Source organism: Capricornis sumatraensis, chromosome 12, assembly GCF_032405125.1.
Source record: "Capricornis sumatraensis isolate serow.1 chromosome 12, serow.2, whole genome shotgun sequence".
Lineage (NCBI taxonomy): Eukaryota > Metazoa > Chordata > Mammalia > Artiodactyla > Bovidae > Capricornis > Capricornis sumatraensis.
In genome coordinates, this window is record NC_091080.1 from 82523733 (window position 1) to 82546375 (window position 22643).

A 22643-nucleotide genomic window follows, 5' to 3' on the forward strand; every position below is an offset into this window, starting at 1 on the left:
ATGCAGGCTTCCCCAGAGAATTTTCAACTAATAATGCAACCAGCAGTAGATATTTCATCTTGCTAACTGAAAGTTCAGATCCTTACACATCTCATAAATATTATTTTGATATATTAAAAACACAGTTCAGGCTAGTACATTTAGACTGTACAAAAGTATCCTTTATAGAAAATATAACTGATATATACATTTAAAATAAAGAGAATCATTTTTTTTTGGTTTTGTCCCTTTTATCCATCTATCCATTTATCTACTCAACAGATATTTACTGAATCTTGTAATTAAAACAAAGAAATGAAAACTACTCATCCCAACCATAGGGAATCTCAGCTTAGACTTATTTGGGATATATAGTTTATTCATAGTAGTGTACCCTCAAAAGTTCATGACTTGATTAAATGACATCAAGTAGAAACATATATAGATATTAAGTTCACATTATATTCTAAAAATTTCCTTATGAGTTAAAACTTCATGTTTTTGAAATAGAAACACCTCTGACACATGAGTAAAAGCTACCATCACTTATGGATCTCGTTCATTTGTTACCAAGGAAATTAAATGTATTCCAAGTTTACTAGTTTTCACTCTCATTAGAAAAAATCCTTAAGCTAATCCTCCCTTTAAGGAATAATGATGCATAAAAATTTTCTTTTTACAGTTACATCATACTTCTTTTTATACTTATTACAGAAATTATCAGATAGTGTTTTTTTTTTAGAAGTTTACATTCTAGAAAATGCACTAGATTTTTTTCTTTAGGGGTTTTCCAATATAGTTTTTTCAAGCATATAGAATTTTGGTTGATAAATGTTGCTGAGTAAGAAGCATTTAGATATCTAGATTAAAATATTGTAACACTGAATCATTTCCAAATTTGCTAACATTTGTGATTTCCCTTTGAAAAATCACAATTCACACCTAGACATCTGAAAAAAAAATTCCAATTTTTGAAGCATGATGGAGGATTTTGTTACATTATGATTGGAAAGGAAGGCATTTAGCAAATATCAGGAGTAAGTAGCTGATGAAAATTTTGGTTATAAAAGTTTAAGATAAAAACTAACATAATTAACTTACTCTAACACTCTTACTCTAACTTATCTCTATAATAGCCTCGAAAAACATATGCCTCAATACTTTTTCAGTCTGAACGTTTGATTTAAACTTGATTTTGACTTCTTTTGACCTTAAACCTAGTCCCCCATTCTGTCATGTTTAATATGTATGGGGATATAAAATGATCTGCAATTCCAAATCTGCTTTTTCATTACCATATTATCCTTAGTCATATTGTAAATTCCTAAGGAAAATAGTTAATTTGATGGATTTCTTAAAGCAAGATTATCTCTTGTCCAAGTGAGCAAATTAGAACTGAAACGCAATGGACACCACTTCTCAGCGACATGAACAGTCCAAGTACTTTTGACCAGCTCTGATTTTATAGTAGATTAATTGGTACATTAGATTGCCCAGCCCCAAAGATAACACCAAGTCCAGAGTACACCCCCATGATCATTTTAGGCAAGTGAATGGCCTGGAAAAGCATTATTTTCTTTGAGGAGGGTTAGTGATTCAGATGAAATCTTTCGCTGCAGTGAACTTTGTGTTCCTGCTGCAGTTAACAAACTAAATCCCACTGGATCACAGGTCCCTAAAGATTCCTCTTACTACTAGGTAAGAAGCACAATCCCTAGATGTTAAAACTAGAAGCAGCAGCCCAGGAGACCCTGTCCTTCAGTATTTCTCAAGTTTGTCCATTGAGGCATCGTGATAGCAGAGGAGAGAGGAGATGGTCTCCTGAGGCTTAGAAGGACTGATGGAACAGGTCTCCTTATTTATTTGAAGTCTTCTAAATCTTGTCTTCTCTGTGTATATGTGTTAGTTGCTCAGTTGTGTCAACTCTTTGCAATCCCATTGCCTGTAGCCCACCAGGCTCCTCTGTCCGTCAGATTTTCCAGGCAAGAATACTACAGTTGATAGCCGTTCCCTTCTCCAGTGGGATTGAACCTGAGTCTCCCGCATTGCAGGCAGATTCTTTACCATCTGAGCCACCAGGGAAGCATATATATATATATGTTCTAATATTAAAAAATAACTTTAAATGACTCACCCCTTTTACCCCCAAACTTTTAAAGTAACATTGATGTTTCCGTAAACTACACTACATGTTTACCTTTGGCCTCGTAGCTGCTCACACCCCAGTTTGAAAACCACTGCTTGGTCGTTTTTTTATGACTTGAGTAAACTCACCCCCAAATCTCCTGGCTCACATGTCACTGTGCAAAAGCTCTTCTGATTCCCAGCCCTACCCATTTTCTGACAATTAGGCAATTAGGCTACTCCCAAAGGGCAGGCAAGTACATTTCAGAGACTCTTTACTTTTTATACTTTTCCACTTTGGAAAAAGAGATGCTGGTTTCCCTTTCCTTCTAGAAACTGCCTGGAATCTGATAAACTAGCTGTGTTTTGGGTGGGTAATGAGAAGAGCTGAGCTAATTATCCATAGTTGGTCCATAGTCTACCCAGGGACTTGTGCATTCAAACACTCCATCTTCTTTCTGACGCGTAAGCAGAGTGCTTCTCTTTCTGAAGGTCACCTTTGGGTAGCCTAAAGCATCCAGTTAAGTAAGAGGGCTTCCCAAGTGGTGCTGGTGGTAAAGAAGCTGCCTGCTAATGCAAGAGCTGCAGATGCAGGTTCGATTCCTGGGTCGGGAAGATCCCTTGGAGCACGGCATGGCAACCCACTCCAGTATTCTTGCCCTGAGAATTCCATGGACTGAGGAGCCTGATGGGCTACAAAGAGTCGGACAGAACTGGAGCAACTTAGCAACAGCAGCAGCAGCAAGACAAGCGAGACGGAACCCTTAAAACTGCTGGCCTGGGGACAGGGATCTTTTTTATCAGCTTTCTTTGGATGTATCAGAACTACCATTTGGGAAGCTAGATGAGACCTGGGAATAGCTGTTAGCAGAGCTGACGAGGAGTTATAGTGCCAGGCCCAGGGAAGAGCGTGGAGCCAGGCTTAATAAACGCTTGCTGCTGCTGAGTCATTCTTCCTGGGAAAAGCAGTGCAGACAGGGTTGTCTCTGGCCGGGGCTGCAGGATTGCCACTGGCCTTCACTGAAGTTCCCAGCATCAGTGGCCATCTTCCTGCCATCACTCAGGAAGGACCCTGGGAATGAAATCCTGACACTGGTGCCCTGCATTAAGTCTCCCATATGCTTTCATGGACAGCTGATTAGTGGAGTCTTGGCAACAAAGTAATGGGGCAAAGGAAGTCTGCATTTTAAAGGCTCGCCCAAGGGCACGTGGTGGTGTAAGCTGCAATGTCTTTGACTCTCAGAATCGTGGATTTGGGTAAACCATCTGTGTCTCCCTTAGATGCACACTGATGTTCAGTCCTGAGAAAGACGTTCTGATTGCTGCCAGGAAGACCCATTGCAATAAGCAAAACCCCATTTACGTCTACACATAAAGTTTTATTGTCATCATAAAAATTATTTCCAATTTCATCTCTGTTAGAGACTGCATTAGGAAAATAATATTTTAATTGTAAAAGCTTTACTTCGTGGTCGAGTTGCTTTTTTATACATAGTGTTAATGACCAAAAAAAAAAAAGATTTTGGGTACTGGAATAGACAAAGACTGTTAAGTGGGTAGTTATGGGATGATCTTCATATCAGAGAAGGTGTTATTCAGACTCCACCTGTTTTTTTTCTCTCTCTTATTTTATCTTGTCACATTTGGTTTGATTCAAAGCCATTGGTTCTCTTTGAGAAGGAGGTCAGACTGGTTTCAGGAATAACCAGTGTTAGAAGAGCAGTTGAAGCGTGCACATGGGAACGCAGGTGATAAAATCATTTTTAAAAATAACGAACAGGTAACTTGAGAGCTTGTCGTGAGGGTGGTATCACAGGTTATACCAGGTTATTAATTTTCCGACTCAGCAGTACACCTCTTAAAAAAACACCTAAAGGAAAATGGATCTGTTTTGGAAAGAAATACAGTGGGCAGAGAAGAACTGAGGAGCTGAGGGAAGTCCACAGGTTGGGTAGACCTGGGAAAGCAAAACTACTTAGACATTTAAATAAAAATTGTATGTCTGGAAAATAATGTGCAAAACATGTAGTTAAGAGACCAATGTTTAGTGTTCATACATTGAAACAGATGCCTAAGGAGTTCTTGGTTTACCTACAAAATACCAAAGCACCCACCCTGTCTGGTGTTTGCTTGCTCGTTTGTTGAATGACTGAGCGACCGCCACATCAACGAGGGAGCACAGAGCCGGACAAGGTGTGGTCCTAAGGTCTGGCGGTTTGCTCCTCCATTTCCCCGGAAGACAGAAGAGCCTTTGTCCATTCCTCAGTCTCCCCTTCCATAAAATGGGAAGAAGCACGTTTGCCACCCCTGAACTTGCCCGTGACTGGGAGCGGTTCGGCACGTGACCCGTTTTTTCCTCTCCCCGTTTCCCTGTGGCACTCCTCCGAGTGGTGGCCCGCCGTTGCCATGGTGACACGGCACAGGGTGACGTTGCTTAGAAATAATGACAACTGGCGGCAGCAGGGAAGCAGAGCCACAGTGGTGATTAGCCTCCAAGGAGTGCCCTGTCTGGGCAGAGCGCAGCAAAAGGAGAAAGGAGGGGAAGGAGGGGTTTAACAAGTCGTGAGCTGATGCCACCTCCCTCCAGCAATTAGCAGTTGTCACCCCTGATAATGCCCGGCCTCAGCGTGCCGGATGTTTTTATAGAATATCCCTTTGGTTGCCAGATTTGTCCTTTTTTTTTTTTTTTTTTTTATTACTCAGAACCCCAAGTTGTAAGCACAGTAAAGTATTTGTTGTCCATTTCGATTCCAGCAGTTAGCTCAATTTCCTGAAAGATAAGGGGAACTGTTGACTCCCACCATCTTTTGTCGCCTGCTTTGTACTTGGACTTGAGTCATGCCTTGTCAATGGCGACTTTAAAAAGTGTGGTAGGAAATTGATTTTTTTTTTTTAACTTCTAAGGTGAGTAAAATGACAACAAAATTATAATCTTATTTGAATAGATTGATCTCTCCCTGATCCTGAACTCCTGGGTTTGGTTTTTCAGCTGAAGTCAAATGGTGCTCTGTAGGGAAAAGTTTTGGGGGGGTTAGATAGTAATGAGACCCTGCTGGTATCTTTCCCACAGGGTTCAAAAAAATAAGTAGCATTCTGCATCCTTCTGGGGCCTTCTGAACCCTGGGAACACCCAATCCAGATTACCCCGCCGTGTCTGGTTCTGTGATTGTATTCCCCGAAGTTAGTGGGATGTGATTGGACGTGAAAAGAAGTTGGTGGGCTGGGAGGATCTTCCCAGCAGAACCTCCCTGGGATGGATTCAACACCGGTTTGCAAATATCAAGAAGAATGGGTACCTAGCAATGGCCATTACTTAAGGGGACCAGGGCAGAGGAAAATCTGGTCTCTAGTTTGCCTTCAGAGGCATGTTTAACCCCAGGGTATCCTGCGTTGATGGTCCCTGGGTGTGTGCTAAGTTGCATCAGTCATGTTCAACTCTTTGTGACTCCATGGACTGTAGCCTGCTAGGCTCCTCTGTCCATGGGATTCTCCAGGCAAGAATACTGGAGTGGGTGCCCGTGCCCTCCTCCAGGGGCTCTTCCCTACCCAAGGATTGAACCTGTGTCCCTTAAGCGTCTCCTTCATTTTTAGGCAAGTTCTTTACCACAAGCACCGCCTGGGAAGCGCCATGTGGCTCAAAACCTGGGCCTTCACTTGCTGGAAATACCAGGGTCTCTTGGAGCCCAGTCTTACCAAGAAATAAATTCACTTCCACTTTTAGCAATCTTTCTTTCTTTCTTTCTTTTCTTTTTTTTCACTGAGAGCCTTCAGGAACCAGTAGTGCTCCCATTCAGAAAGTTCCAGACCCCTCCTGGAGGTCTGAGAGCAGAGCAGCTCCCACCAACACAGCATGAAGACAGGACTGGGAGTGTTGCTGAGTTCCTGGTGCATGGTAACGCTCTACGTGCTGTTCTGGCGGGAGAGAAAACATGAAGAAGAAGAACTAAACCCCTGGGGTCCTGAGACCTAGATCTGTGTGCTTTCTGCAGCCTGGGACTGCAGTGTTTAACACCTCTTCCTTCCTGGGCGCTGAGTACAGAGCCTGCGCAGAGCCCCCTTGAATCTGAATTCTGGTGCAGGAACACAGTGAGCTTCCCTTCTATTCTCCCCTCCCCACCCCTCCCCACTCCCCACCCCACCCCTCCCCACTCCCCACCCCCCACCATCACACACACATGCCCTTGCTCCTGTTAGATCCCCGGGCTCAAAAGGCCTGGTAACAAATCTAGGCCAAACCCAGCTGGGCTGATAAGATTTCCAGAAGAGGTCCTAAAAATACATTTCTCCTTAAATCAGCCTTGCCAATCACTGTGCAATCACAGAACGTTAAGGGCAGAAGTGGCCTTAGAAATCGTTGCGCCCTCTCGTTTTTAAAGCTAAGAAATCAGAGTCCCAGAGAGCTAACAGTGAGAACAACAGTAGCTAGGGATGTTTCAAATCACATCATGAAGATGGAACAAAGCAAACCATACAGGCGGTACAAACTGTGAGCTGCGTAATATGTTCTTTTTACTTATTTCTCTATTCAGCCTTTCACTTATTCAGCAAATATTTATTGTGTACTTGCCCTGTCCTGAAGTTTTAATGTTGCCCTAGATGGCAGGGATACAGACAGACCCTGCTCTCAGAGGCATCATGTTATGCTTGGGGGAGAGCTTGAGCAGATAGGTAAGTAAATGTTGTGTCAGACAAGGAACAGGACTTTGGAAAGGAATAAAGCAGGGTGAGCTGGAGTGAGGGGATAGGACTGATGCAGTATCACATCAGGAACATGGCAGCATCCTGTCTCTGCTCCTGCTCTCAGGTTGCCGAGGGCAGGTGGAGAAATCGTGTATTTCAGATCAAGTTCACGCTGTCAACTGAAGTGGTGCTTCCAGGGCTGTTTGACACCTGTGGCTTTATCTCTCTGCCCTTGGGGGACATCTCAAGCCCCACCTCAGCCGATCTCAGCCTGTACCATATCTCTTCCCGGACTGAGATTAAGGGCCACAGCAAGAACTACTCCGCTCCATCTGCCTGCCCTCCAGCCGGAGACCAGTCTGCTGCCCTTTCTCCCCACTTCTATTTGCCCCAGTCTCAGAGCCTCCCACCCCACCCTGGCCAGTGCCCAAGTCTCTCCTCCTCCTTTGGGTGCCTCTTCTGGCCCACACCCCCATCCTGCCATTTCCCCATGCTCCCGTTGTGTTTCTTCTCCTTCCATTCAGAAGACTAAGGAAATGGGGGAGAGTGGTGGAGAAGCAGGTTCTTGCTTCTCTCCTGGGGCTCCACAGAGGGTGGCCTTATGATGCTGTGAGCAGATCTCAGATTCACAAAGGTCGCTTCCCCAGCAGCCCACAGGTGATCAAGGGCTATCTGCCCGCTGAGCACCAGAGTTCAGAATTCTCCTGGCTGCTCCATGATGTTCTTGCAGCCCCAGGTATTCTGGGGAGCCCCAGACACTGAGCACCTTCTTCCCCAGCACCCACCTCCCCCCCTGCTAAACTGCCACCTGCAGAGTCAGCAGTGACATCTGCCACCACCAGTTGTCCACATACCCTTGACCTCGGGGCAATGACCAATTTTGACCGCTCAGTCCACCCTGAAACTCTGCATGTCTCTCCCATCACCTGGATGTAACACTATTCAGAAAACCCTTTATCTCATATTACTCTTTTCTTCTGGTTTCACCTGTTCCTCTTCTTTCTGTCATCTCTAAATAACTGGACAGAGTGTCTTTGACCGTGTCCAAATCTTTCTTTATTCTCTCCTACATATATGTGTGTGCTAAGTCGGTTCAGTCATGCCCGACTCTTTGCGACCTAATGGACTGTAGCCCGCCAGGCTCCTCTGTCCGTGGGGTTCTCCAGGCAAGAGTACTGGAGTGGGTTGCCATTTCCTTCTCCAGGGGATCTTCCTGACCCAGGGATTGAACCTGTGTCTCTTACATTTCCTGCATTGGCAGGCGGGTTCTTTACCACTAGCGCCACCTGGGAAGCCCATCCTAGATTATACACACAGATGTAAATATCGTTATAAATATTTCTCTTTTCTCTCTCATTTTAGCCATTCTGTGGTGTTAGCTATCATTTTTATGAAAGTTAATTCCAACTATATACCCATGACCACGACCTCTATGCCCCAGTTTCCAATTTGCCTCCTCTCTCCAACTTCCTTCCTCCTGGGCAGAGCATCATTGTCCTCCCGCTCACACAGGACCCCCATTTTGAAGTCCTCTTTAACAGTTCCCTTCTCTGCATGGCTCACTCCCAATCTCGCAGGCTGCTCTGTCCATGGAATTCTCCAGGCGAGAATACTGCAGTGGGTAGCCATTCCCTCCTGCATGGCATCTTCCCGACCCAGGGATTTTCCTGTGTCTCCTGTATCGGCAGGCAGATTCTTTCCCATTGGTATAACTTTGGGCCTGAATTGTTCCTTTTCTCCTGGACCCTTGCTAGAATCACCAACCAACTTCACCACCTGTGAGCTCTTCTAATTCTAATGCATCCTAAGTGATCCTCCAGCTGGGGACTTGTCTAGATCTCGAGTGTTCCCCAGTATCTACATTACTAATGACCCTGATTTTATAACGGAGTCTACTTACTCAGACTTACTCAGCACTGTCATCAGTGGAGACAGCACTGCCCCCTATAGAGAACCTTGGAAATTTAAAGGAGCATTTTCCCCCCATCGTCCTAACGACCAGGCAACATCTCTGGAATGTAATGGGTGGACGTAATGGATTTTGACATCTTGCAATGGATATGACTCTGTGGGAGTGAAAAACTAGTCTGTATCTAGTGAGTGCTGAGTGTACAGCTGGACATTCACATAAGTAAAAATGCTATTCTGGGCAGTCTGGGTCAAGATCTTAACTCTTTCACATAATTGCACAAGTGTTTTTTTCTAATTGATTTTTTATTTTTTGGAAAGTCGATAGAACAGAATTTTTCCCAGAATGCAACTATGTAAATTGAGGCAAGATTGTTGTTTAACTGGTTAGGAACTTTAATAGGAATTGTTTGGCATTCTGAAAGGCCACATCACCTGTCACACCTACATCAGTTTGCATTTGTGTGCCCATCACACAAGATAAGTCGTGGATATCCACCTCTTTATTCTGTCTTCTAATATACTTGTGCCTAAGCTTGGACCTTCTAAAACACATTTATTTTATAAATAGCTTTGTTGTCGTTCAGTCGCTAAGTCGAGTCCGACTCTTTGAGACTCCGTGGGCTGTGGCATGCCAGGCTCCTCTGTCCTCCACTGTTTGCTGGAGTCTGCTCAAATTCGTGTCCATTGAGTCAGTGATGCTATCTAACCATCTCATCCTCCGTGGCCCCCTTCTCCTTTTGCCTTCAGTCTTTCCCAGCATCAGAGTCTTTTCCAATGAGTTAGCTCTTTGAATCAGGTAGCCAAAGTACTGGAACTTCAGCTTCAGCAACAGTCTTTCCAATGAATGTTCAGAGTTGATTTCCTTTCGGATTGACTGGTTTGATCTTCTTGCAGTCCAAGGGACTCTCAAGAATCTTCTCTACTTCCTTTGATATTTAGTTGTATTTCAGTTATGACAATACATTGATTTCTCTTAAATGTGTGTATGTTGCCTAGATTATGTATGATTTTCATCTGTTGGTAATAAAAGTTATGTTACAAAAATCTTGTTCAGAAGGGGTCATTGGCATTTGTACATGTACAGGCAGATGAACGAGGCATTTGGCTAGTGATTACAGAAAGAGAAAGAAAAGGGAAAGGGTCAAGTGAAAAGCAGTCCTGGCCACCAGAGGCAGGGAATGGAAGTTCTCACAAAGGATTCCCTGGCTTTCAGGCCTAGATGGCTTGATAATTAAACTGACTGCACACACTGGGTCCTGGACTTCCAGGAAACCGGTAAGTGCTGTCAGCCTTAACTGGTATCTAATACAATTGCTTTTATTCTAATAAGAGTAGCTCCTAACTGAATTATAAATGTTTAGATAGAACACACAGGCATAGCAAAAAACCCCATAATTTGAATACCACTATGTGTTGAATCTGTTCTATCTAGCTGTAGTTTCAGGAGTATATTTAGAACTCTCTCATCTTCTAACTGAAGAGGGGATTTTTCTCTCTGTCCATTCCTGGAAATGACAGTGAAAATGGGCTGGAAATGTTTGTGCAGGAAAAGGAGCTCTGGATTTTATAACGTTTTCACTTGTACTGTAAGATACCAGGTCCAAGAGGAAACTTTTTCGTGGGGGAATTTCTCCTTTTATTTCTGTTAGCATGAAACGTTGGCTTATCTGACTTACTGCATGGCCTTGAGTGCCCCAGTGTTTAATTTCCCCTATAGAAGTGGATTTGAAAGTATGTTCAAAAGAACGAGTATCATATGAAATGAAGACATCACTGGTAGCCCGGGTTCTTTCCCTGCTTAGAATGAACAAGGGTTTGGAGGTAGTTTTTGAAGACAATCCATCAAAGGATTGTCTAACATTCTCTGAAGGACTTCATACTTTGTGCCACCTTCGTGGAAAGAGGCTCTACTTTCTTTAAGCTACAGTTCATTTGCTTTGCAAAAATGTATAACAGTGAATAGGAGTCATTTCCACCAGTGTGTGTGTATGTATGAACACAGATGTAAGGCAAGTTGATATCTTACCTAGCGCTGATAAGAGTTAGACACCAAATAGAGAGTCGTTAAAATATACTAGTAATTATACTTTGGTTGCAGTACATCCATTTATGGTTTACTGCTGAGCCACCTGGGAAGCCACATATATACTGCTAATTATATTTTGGTTACAGTACATGCATTTATGGTTTATGTATTGGTTGGCCAAAGAGTTCATTTGATGTTAATGGAAAAACTCAAATGAACTTTTTGGCCAGTCCAGTGTTTTCAATCCTCATGATTCCAAACAAGGAAACCAAAGCTCAGAGAACTTAGGTGACATTTCACAGCTATTCAGAGAAGCAGAGGAGCAACTGACTGGAATCCAGGGTAGAAAATTCCATTCTTACCCACGTGTGTGTTCAGTCACTAAGTCGTCCCCGACTGTGACTTCATGGATTGCAGCACGCCAGGCTGCCCTGTCCTTCACTGTCTCCTGGAGTTTGCTCAGCTTTATGTCCACTGAGTCACTGATGCTCTACAGCCATCTCATCCTCTGTCGTCCCCTTCTCCTCCTGCCTTCAATCTTTCCCAGCATCAGAGTCTTTTCCAGTGAGTCAGCTCTTCACATCAGGTGGCCAAAATATTAGAGCTTCAGCTTCAGCGTCAGTCCCTCCAGGGAACAGTCAGGGTTGCTTCCCCTTAAGATTTGACTGGTTCTTACCCATAATCCGTGCCAGAGTTTCAAAGCACAATTTCATTTACATTTCCAGTATATTTTTTTAAAAATCTGAAAGGTGTCTAGAAACAAAAGCCTTTTCAGGGACAATCACTTTGGCTGCTACCTTCACTCTCTTTCTTGGAAAAGTCAGTGAGGTTCTGTATGGCTTTGGCAGTTGGGACCGAAATGGTTTCTGTATTTTTATTGGTCCTCTGTGGTTCCTGTGGGAAGGGACCTCTTCTCAGGGGCTGCGATTAGGACGGGATTACACCACTCCTGGAGGTCAAGTGGCTCTTAGCCCAGCGCTTCGGTTGGCGCTCCCTGGGTCCCTCTCCAGCCCGGGCATCTTCATCTCCCACTCAGGATGCGCCGAGTCAAGGACCGAGGGAGCGCACACGTGGAGAGCTATTTTAAATTAAGCTCCAGAAATAGAGGTGGGGATGTTCAGATTTCAAGCCACTCACAGGAAGGAAAAAAAAAAAAAATCATTCTTTTAAATGATGTATTTTAAGAATTTAAAGATTTAAAATAGGAAATCCTCAAGATTTTCTCCACATTAAAATTTAGAAAACTCTGGGAGACATGGTTTCTTTATTGTAATTAGATTTATGCAAAATGAAATTAAAGGCATCCCATAAATTACTTAATGGATAATGAGTCCTTAACTGTCTGACTCAGAAATCGGTTTGTTTTGCAAGGATCCTTTAATCAGCTCCCTAGGAGGCTGTTGTCTGGCAGACAGCTGAAATACCTTAGATGACCAAGAGCCGGCTGGAGGGGTTGTATGCCACACAACTATTTTCCTTAAGGCAGTCTTACGTTTTGATCAATCTCAGGCCCAAGATCGGACGTGATGAATGTGTTTCCCTTCAGAAACGTACAAACTGGCTACAAAGCGTTGGTGAGGCGAGGACACCTGGGGTCCTCAGCCTGGGCTTGTCTGAAGGATGTGGCCTGGGGGCAGTTCGCCAGGGTCAGGGAGGAAAGGATCTAAACTCTCCCCGTGACATCATGACATCACAGAGCGGCTATAACAAGCCAACGTGAGCAGCGAATGCTTGCCTACAGTCAAAAGTCACAGCTTTCTGAAAAATCTAACACCTACAGGAGTTTTCAATATGTTTTGAAAGATGAAGTGTCATGTAAGTGAAGACCCTAAAAAAAGCTTGGGATTCTTTGGTGCCATTGCATTGGCATTTCAGGAAATACTACAGAATCTCCTTTCAGTATCCTTGAACTTCAGTCTTGCTTTTCCTTTGAAAATGAGTCTAGCAGTGATGCTCCATGTTCTTCACACCTGGTGCTGTCTAGAGAAGGTGGCGCCTCTGTAAAGAGCTCTGGCCTTATGGGACTTGGGACCCAGCTGTTGGTCACCAAGGACCGCCACCGCCCTAAGACGGCCCTCTCTGAGACAAGGGTCCTGGAAAAGCTCTGTTTATCCCCACCAAAGGCCTGCTTCATCCTGAACAAAACCTGCAAGCTATGAGAGTCTATTTTTCAAACTCTCTTAGAAGCACATCTTATCTGGGGCAGATCTCCCAGGTGTTTTCTGTATTATCTAGTTTTATTTTGTTTGACTGATCAGAAACACACCCACTGGGAGAAGCCCTCAGCCAGCCCTCCTGCAATTGTTGGTGTGGGAATCAGTGACCCCAGGACCTGGCCATCAACTCAGGGCAGACATCCAGGTTCCCTCAGAGCCCAGAGGATGCCAGGCACCCAGGAGGATGGCAAGAAATGCTTGCCCCGGTGGTACTCCAACTTGAGAGTGCCTCAGAGTTAGTCCTGGAAGGCTGGTTAAAACACAGATTGCTGGGCCCCACACCCAGGACTTCTGATTCAGGACCTCTGGGCTGAGACCCAAGGATCTGCATTTCTAGCAAGTTCCCAGAGGCTGCTGGGACTGCTGGCCCACGTACTACACTTTGAAAACCACTGGGCTGAGGATTCAGGGTTTTGAAGCTCAAATAATTTATCCCTGGGGCATCTTCTCACCTTCACCCTCAACTTACTTGGCAGCAGCAGGGTAAGCCTGTGGCACTTGCTAGAATTTTCCTACAGGATAATACTGACATTCTCTATTCAGAGCCTTATTCCTTTAGGTTAGACTTTGTCCATATGTTAGTCACTCAGTCTTGTCCGACTCTTTGTGACCGCATGGACTATAGCCCGCCAGGCTTCTCAGTCCATGGAATTCTCCAGGCAAAAATCCTGGAGCGGGTTGCCATGCCCTTCTCCAGGTGGTCGTCCAGACCCAGGGGTCAAACCCAGGTCTCCTGCACCGAGGGCAGATTCTTTACTGTCAGCCACCAGGGAAGCCCAACATTGGTCCATATTAAAGTGGAAATGGACCAGGAGGAGGACCAGGAGTTTATTTGACAAAGCTTCGTTGAGCGTGTTCTATGTATCAGGCACTGAACTGAACTCTGGGGATTTGAAAATAGCAGTCTGTTGTCTCAGATGGTAATGCAGGAGACCTCGGTTTGATCCCTGGGTCAGGAAGATCCCCTGGAGGAGGGCATGGCAGCCCACTCCATATTCTTGCCTGGAGAATCTCATGGACAGGGGAGCCTGGCGGGCTACAGTCCATGGGGTCACAAAGAGACAGGACTGAAGTGACCCATGCACGCCTTCTCCACACAGACACATTTTAACAGGGGCCCCTCTGGGCAGATGAACTGGAAGATGCCACCCCTTCCCCCGCAACTTCCCCCGCACCCACGGCGCTGGGAGCTCAGTCCAGAGCTGTGCTCTCACCAAGCCCTCAAGCCACCTAGGTTCCCTGTCACTGCAGGACCCAGGGTGACTGCTGGGCCCGGAAAGTGTCTCATTCAGTTCTGGGTTAGCAGCAGCTGGAGGAAAACAGCAGGCCCAGGCCTTTGTAGTGACACCATGGGCTCTGTAGTTGGGGGAACCGTCTCTGGGGGTTCCCTTCCGCTGCAGACTGAAGGCGACCTGAGAAACGACGGGCGCTCTGGATACTCGGCCCCGGACGAGCACCCCCTGCAGGCAGTTCTGTGATCTCCACGGCACCGTCTTGCTCTCAGAAGCTACACCTGGAGCAGATCCACCCCAGGCAAGACCTGGGTCATTGATAACCACTGCAGAGAGGAAGCTTGGGAGTGTATTTCTTCAGTAAATATTGATAGAGCAACTTCTCCTTTCATCACCTTGCACTGGGTCAGCACTTTACTGTTCACAGAGTGTCTCTATGTTTCTTTTGTAATCAGTCCTTCATGACAGCAACCATGTAAAGCAAGTAGGAACTGCCAGCATTTTACAGAGGAAGAAACTGGATCACAGAGAAAACTGACTTACCAAGGTCAGATAAAGGAGACTTGGCAATATACGGACTAGAAGCTGGCTCTTAGGGCAGGGGTCTTTTCACCATTCCAGAAAGTTCTGTGGCTAATAGAAGAAGTGCAAAAGCCCTTACGACATCAGTAGAATGAATGCAAAGTACATATATAATTCTGATTTTTTTTTTTTTTGGAGAGGAGTTAAAAGGAAGATAGTTTAATTTTAGTAATAATATTTAATCCAATTTGTTAATATTAATATCAATTCACCATGTAGTAAATATGAAACAATATTGAGATTTTTCATGTTCTTTTTTTTCATACTAAAAGTGCTTGAAATTGGTGTGTATTTTATACCTGGGTTTTCCAGGTGGCTCAGTGGTAAAGAATCTGCCTGCAATGCAGGAGCTCCAGATTCAATCCCTGGGTGGGGAAAATCCCCTGGAGGAAGAAATGGCAACCCTCTCCAGTATTCTTGCCTGGGAAATCCCATGGGCAGTTTTATACTTAGAGCACAAGTCAATTAGGATGCTGGATTTTTGTTGGAAAGATTAATACTTGATCTGTATTTAGATTCTGTGAAATTTACAACTGAAAAGTAGATTCATAGTTGGTCCGAGCATACTTTTCCAATAAGTATACCGAGGGTCAGTTTTTAAGTTAAATTTACATTAAGAAGAAATAAAAAATTTAAATTTAGTTCCTCAGTGGCTCTAGCCACATCTCAAGTGTTCGGTAGCCATCTGTAGCAAGTGGCTACTGTATTGAAGAGCGAAGCCCTAACAAGTAACCCTGCCTGGCTGGAGCCTCCAGTCTGGTAGGCGCGGTATGTAATTTGTTCTGTGTGTTAGTATAGTTTAGTCTTGGCCCTTGGTCACCATGTTAATCATCCTCACCCATCATTGCCCATCTCCTTCAGTGGGCTCCCGTGACCTGATTCAAATCTGCTCTCAGTTCCTCATTCCCAGAGCTGCTGCTGCTGCTGCTGCTGCTGCTGCTAAGTCGCTTCAGTAGTGTCCGACTCTGTGCGACCCCACAGACGGCAGCCCACCAAGCTTCCCCGTCCCTGGGATTCTCCAGGCAAGAACACTGGAGTGGGTTGCCATTTCCTTCTCCAATGCACGAAAGTGAAAAGTGAAAGTGAAGTCGTTCAGTCGTGTCCGACTCTTCGGGACCCCATGGACTGCAGCCTACCTGGCTCCTCCGTCCATGGATTTTCCAGGCAAGAGTACTGAAGTGGGGTGCCATTGCCTTCTCCACCCAGAGCTGCTAGTTGTACCCATTCCTGAAGAGGGAGGTTGCGATGGCCCGAGGGAGGCAGTATGTTTGATTATAGTAGTTCCGGAACTTTTAGGATTGAAACAGAACAAGCTGGGAGAAAGAGTGGATTCACCAACAGTTAGGATAGCAGTATATTTAGCTGCAATCTGATGCACTTTCTGGAACATCTTTGACTTACACTGGACTGGCCGTCAGAGACCGGCTCCTCTGCTTTTAAAAGCAAGTTCATCTTGATAGAGTCTGATGATCTAAATTCCGATTGGATTTTCACAGAAGTAGAAATGGCACTCTGGTTCTCTCGGGGTGGGGGTTAGGAGCAGGGAACTGTCTTTATATCTAAAAGTATGAGCAAAAGTGTACCCCATTCACTGGACTGGATTAAGAGTGTTGTTCCAGTGTGGTTTTCAGGAATACTTGAGTAATTATTCATTGCTGCTTGAATCCATATTTGCCTGTTTCTTTTCCTACACATGAAGGGTTGGCCAAGACTGTATGGCTTTGAGGATGAGAACCCATCTCCTGCATCTTTGCTGTTCTGTGACCCCAGTAAACCCAGGTCCTTAGGACTCAGGGACGCTGTAAAATTTTTGCAAGTATAAACTCCATGTGTCCAGCCTCTCGCTGTGTCTGCAACATTATTGGCGCCTCATCTCCACTGAACACACCGGCAGAAATGTTTCCTCGTCCCTCATTTCACTCGTCCTTTGTTCTCATGGGGGTTAGAGGTGGGGGGTGAGCTAAGAGTGCAGGTCCAGGCTGGTCGGTGAAACCTGACCTAGAGTCAGCTTGGTTATTAAACTCATCTTAAACTCTTGAAGTTAAGATGGTTGAATGTTAGCTTCTGGGAACGCAGTGCTGCCAAACAGACAAGCAGGAGCCTGTCAGGCCCCTCAAATATTTCACAATTGGAAGTTAGGAATGTGTCACAGCTTCCCAGGTTGCCGATGTCCTTCAATGCACATACAGTTATAGCTCATTCAAACACTTCTACTGACAAGTAAGAGAAGGACTGTGATGAAGAACTGTTCCCCCTGTCCCAGGAGATGTCCCACTAAATATTAATAAATGATCCACAGTTAGATGCCATTGCAGGCCCTCCCCCCATCAGAGACTCATTCAAGGCTGGAAAAAGCCCTATTGCAGGTAAGCCTTGTTCGGCTTGGTTTACCTGGAGTTAACTAAACCTAATTGACGGTCAGACCTACTTTTTCAGGGAACACTTGTGAACCACTCAAGGATTATTGCTCTCTGAACTTACTTGGTACATGATGATTTTAAATAACCTACTTCCAGCCTCCATTAAGTTTTTAGTTATAAATTTTTTAAAAGGACATCAAGGCTAAGGAAATAACTAAGGTAGCCTGTGACATACTCAATATATGAAAATGACCAACTTCTGTTATTTTAGTCTTTCATTCATGCTGCACTCAATATTAAATTTTTCAATGTTTTTATAATTTCATAATCCTTAGAGATATTAAAAGAAACGAAATGGGCTGATTTTAGAAATCTGAATTGATCAGTCATATTTTTGTTGTAGGTCTGTGATTCAACTCCAGCATTCTGCAGAACCCAACATTTTTAAGTTGTGACTCTGTTAAAAACGAAACTGCGCTAAAGTAAAATCAACTTGCGTTCATTCACTTAGTGGGTGAGTCAGTCATCAGCTAAATTGCTCGATAAATACTTTTTGAGGACCTAATAGCCCTGATCCAAGGCGCTAGGGAAGCGGAAATGAAAAATACAGATGGGGAAGAAAGCAACATTACCATCAACCAAGTATTAAAAGTAGAGAGAAAGTATGAGAGATCTGAGAATAATATCAGGAGGGGTCTACCTGTCCCTCTTTAAGCTCAAACCTCTGTAAACTGGAAAGGACATATAGGGTGAGGAGTGCACATTTCATCCAGAATGACAATATATCCTTATTATATAGAAGAGACACATCCCAAATAATTGTTTATAGCATTTTCAACAATAAAATCAATGGCGTAAATGTGAAATTAATTGGAAGCCACGGTTCTAATACACTGTTTTGGCGATTAAGCACATTAGATTGAATTGTCTCAGAATGCCTAATTATTGTGTCTGCCACACTCATCTGTTTGAGTCATCCCTAACTTTTGGACTGCTGCCTGGATCATTTCTGCAATACAGTTGCAGTTTCGTATTCTTCTCTCTCTCTTTTAATGCATAACTTCTCTTACTATATTCAAAGCTCAAAGCTCTAAACTGCACTTTTGCAAATTCAAGATAAGAGCTAAATAGTTTGTTCAAATGTTGAGTCCATTGAGTTGGGGTGTAAGTTGATTTTATTTTTTAATTGAGAAATGTTTTATACTATAGGATAGTTGATTCACCACTTATTTATGTTTTACAGCTTCAAGATTTAAAAGTGCCTGTGTGAAGTCACTTTTGCTGGAAACCACAGTCCAGGAGCTTTTTGTTCAAATCTTGTTTTTCTGTCAAATATACATTACCCTGACCTTACAAGTGGATGAAGATACCTCAACTGTCTGACTTTGCCAATTGCTTGCTTTCAGAATTTTAAACGGTGGAAGGAAAAAGAAATCCTGCTAAGATCTGAACATCTCAGTGGCTTATTTTCCAGCGTCGTCAATAGCTGTGAGTGTCAGGACTAAATATTCTCCCAAGGAGTGCCATGATATTGAGGTCACTTTATTAAAAACAGTTTTGTCTGCGAAAGGATCAGGAGACTCGGACGTTTGCAGTCAGAGATGACACTGAGCATGCTTTTATTGCGGCCTGCAGTCTTCGAGTGGGGCATATTGATTGATGAGTGACTGCCTGCCGATAAATTTTCTCCGCTCTGTTTCCTGGATTGGACTTCATTAAGCAATTTATCACTTACCTTCAGACTTACATGTGGGATTTTTCACAACAATAGTTTTGGGATCATTGGAACTTGGATTGATTTCATCATTTACAGGGAGGAACAGGATCCCAGTTATTTTCTCATCATGGCTTTGAATGTTGCCCCCGTCAGAGATACAAAATGGCTGACGTTAGAGGTCTGCAGACAGTTCCAGAGAGGAACCTGCTCCCGCTCTGATGAGGAATGCAAATTCGCCCACCCCCCTAAAAGCTGCCAGGTTGAAAATGGAAGAGTAATTGCCTGCTTTGATTCCCTAAAGGTAAGAGAATGCATTTTTAGGTAGTCACATCAATGCCACATTGGACTGTCAAACGGAATGCTTTCCGTTGTACTTCTAACAATCGATTTTCAATCCTGTTTTTCTTATTTGTGGTGATTATTGGGAGATTTGCACTCAGATTTTTTTTCATGTCAGGCATATATAAATTTTTTACAGATCCATGTTTAAGTTAAAAATACATGATGTTGTATTTTTGGTCTGGCATGACATTCATGTACTCAAGAGTTTTAAATCAAAGTCTGGCTTGTGACAACTGAAGATAAATATTTTATTAACGTTTGATCTTCTGGAGGTTATATAAAGGTGAAGAAATTGAATGTGTCACTTTTTATGTGCCAGTTACTCGGATTCACCTCTTGAAGAATTTCTACTCTTGTGGCTTTCTTTCTTGACCAAGGGCTTCCTAAAATACTTCCTAAGAGGTTTTTCACACTCTTTGGAAATTTGCCATGGCTAACAGGAATTATTAAATACACACTCAGTGCTCCCTGAGAACCTACCATGTGTAAGTTAACACATAGCACCTCAGAGAAGAAATGAATGTGCTTCAGGTTGGTATCCTTGATGAGCCCACTGTCTAGTAGGGGAAATACAGCAAACGGCAATAATTCAAGACAGAAAGGGTGTGTGCTTAGTCGCTCAGTCGTGTCCAACTCTTTGCGACCCCGTGGACTGTAGCCCTCCAGGCTCCTTTGTCCATGGTGATTCTCCAGGCAAGAATCCTGCAGTGGGTTGCCATGCCCTCCTCCAGGGGAGCTCCCCAACCCAGGGATCAAAGTCAGGTCTCCTGCATTGCAGGCGGATTCTTTAATGTCTGAGCCACTAGGGAAGCCCAAGACAGAAAGGGACATGTGCCCTAAGAGAAGGATAGAAAGCAGACTTCTGTGATAGAAAGCAGATTCATAGAAGGGAGCACTGGCTTCCAGCTGATTGTTTCAGAAATGTTTTTGGAGGCTGTGGCACCTGAGTTGTATACCAAGTTGGGTGGAGATTAGACTTGAAGAAATGGGAGAATTATCGTGAAAGATCTCATTGAAGAAAATGGGGATGACTTAACCCATAATTCTTTGAGGTGGATTTTTTTCCCTAAAATTATGGATCCTATGAATCCCTGACTGTCTAGGATAGTTTTAACATAATGACAATATTGTTTTCAATGATACATGTAAGACACATAGCTTAAAAAAAAATAGAGCTTAAATTTTACATCTCTGAAAAACTTCATATAAATAAGCTTACCAAACAACAACAAAAAAATTAATCCATGCTCTTAATATACAATTTGGGAAATCATAGTGAATAGTGACCTTAGCCTATTTTGGAGTATTGAAGGGACTGGGTATGTTTCTTGAGAAAATTTCTCCTTTAAGTAAAAAAAAAAAAAAAAAAAAAACTTTCTTATTTGATTTACAGATGAAAATTGAAATATGACTTCAAATCATATTTTAATGGGAAAATTTGTCTATACTAAAAGCAGAACTTATAGCTCAATAGAATAAATATTAAAATTTGAAAAAATTAGATATGCAGTTTACCTCAATAACTACCCCTCTTTTCTTCCTTTTTTATCTCTCAAAGCTTATTAGTTTAGACTTTAAAATTATAACTCATTTTGTCTACATAGAATTGACTAGATGGGTGATAAATCACAATTCATATAGACTGTAACAGCATGAGCACATTTTTATATTAGTATGTATTTTGCTTATAGTCAAAAAAGTAAGTAAAGTGTGTATTCATTTCTGTGATTATCACAAATGACAGCCTTCACTGTAAAAAATAGTGTTGATTAAAAACTAGAATGTAAGAACTTTTAAGATATGGAATCAGTTTAGAAATGAGGAATTCATTTTCCAGGTCATCCCCAAGCCCTTTGTTTATCAAGTCAACCCTTTTTTGGTTGCATATTTACTATTAAACTGAGGTTTTAGTAATTTCTTAAAACTTTTAATTCTTTTAACTAGTTAGGCAACTGTGCCCGACCTATTAAGGCTCAGTATTTTTTGACTATCAACAGCACAACTCCCAGATTCGTATATGTCAATATTGTACTGGAGATTCACCAAGATCACAATTGTTTGAGAATTCCCACCCATGAGAAAGAATCGAGAACAGTTATATTTAGAATGAAAATGTAAAGCAAGCTGTGAGAACGTTGAGTACTATTTAGAAAGAAACCTTGAAGATCATTTTCAGAAGTGTCTAGTAAAACCATTTCCAAGTGTGGAAGCAGAGTTGTATATTGCCTCAAGTTATTAGTTTCCTTTCAGAATTGTAAGTTTTTAGGTTACTTAATTTGAGTGCAATGTTGCAGATTTGTGACATGGTCAAACTGTGAACAATGTAGTAAGAGCCCAGACTCACAGGGGTAAGACAGACCCGAGCCTACCTGCTCAACCACTTCCCAGCCTTCGGTGGGTCATTTATCACTTCTTAGCTTTGTTGTCTCATCAGTAAAATGAGAAAATTCACCAGGGACATTGGCTAAAGAATTTACAGTGCCCAGCACCACGCTGACCTGTTCACCTTGAAAGGCGGCTATAAGGAGTACAAGTCCTTACAACAGGAACTGGTAAATAAGACAGACACTCAAAAATACAGGCTAAAATGACAGATGATGGTGATCATAATGAAGCTAATTTAATTTTATTTCATGCGTTAAAAAAGGTAGCTCTGCAGCAGTAGAACCAGCCTAGGGTAGAAAGAAGGGCAAGGGTTTTGAAGTCAGGACAGGCCAGGACTTGAAGAAACCCTGGCGGGGACATGGGCTGACTATATCATTTGAGACAAGTTATTTTTCCTCCTTGACTTCAGTGTCATCTTATTTTAAATTGCTACAATAATTCCTACTTCATAAGGCTACTTCAGAGACCAGCTGGCCTAAAATATACCTGTCGCCCAGCACAAGCCGGACGTGGTGATATTAGTGTCTTTCCCTTCCTAGTAAAGTATCATATAGCATGCACCTTGAGTTTAATGACTGGCTTTACAAGCAAAACGTGGCCAACTCTTAAAGCATCCAATTCTTAATGTGTCCAAACTCTTAATCTATTGTAATAATACCTCAGTGATGCAAATTAGTCATGAGGTTAAAAGAAATCAAGTTTGAGGCAGACATCGTTTTTGTTGTTGTTATTTATGGCAAGATATCTTCTGTAAACACTGTAGGGTACTTTAATTCATAAAAATAGGAAAAACAAATCTGTGATGACTTATATAGGTACAAGTTAATTTGTGAGCCTCAGATACTCCACTTTTGTTTTTGTTGTGAGTTAAGTTTGTATATGTGACGAAACTTCCACAAGTACATGCTAAACAAATTTGTGGGTGTTTGGAAAAGAGATTTGCTGAGGTCTTTGTCAAGAGAGGTGTGTGTATATAGATGTTATTATAACAGAGATTTTGTAAAATGTACAGAGTTCTCACAGTGACATTTGTAATTTATTCACAACTGTTACCACGCTGCATTTTATGTGAAACCACCGGACATGCAA

The 22643-nt window shown here is 42.9% G+C and overlaps 1 protein-coding gene across 3 annotated transcripts in view; it reads left to right on the plus strand.

The window, feature by feature from the left end:
* MBNL2 (muscleblind like splicing regulator 2) overlaps positions 1 to 22643 on the plus strand; it is a 171435-nt gene that overhangs the window by 32085 nt on the left and 116707 nt on the right. For all 3 annotated transcript variants that reach the window (XM_068984450.1, XM_068984449.1, XM_068984451.1), the window contains exon 2: positions 18354 to 19128. In XM_068984450.1, coding sequence (XP_068840551.1) covers positions 18955 to 19128 — 174 coding nt within the window. In that variant the 5' untranslated portion in view covers positions 18354 to 18954. The remainder of the gene's footprint in view (positions 1 to 18353; positions 19129 to 22643) is intronic.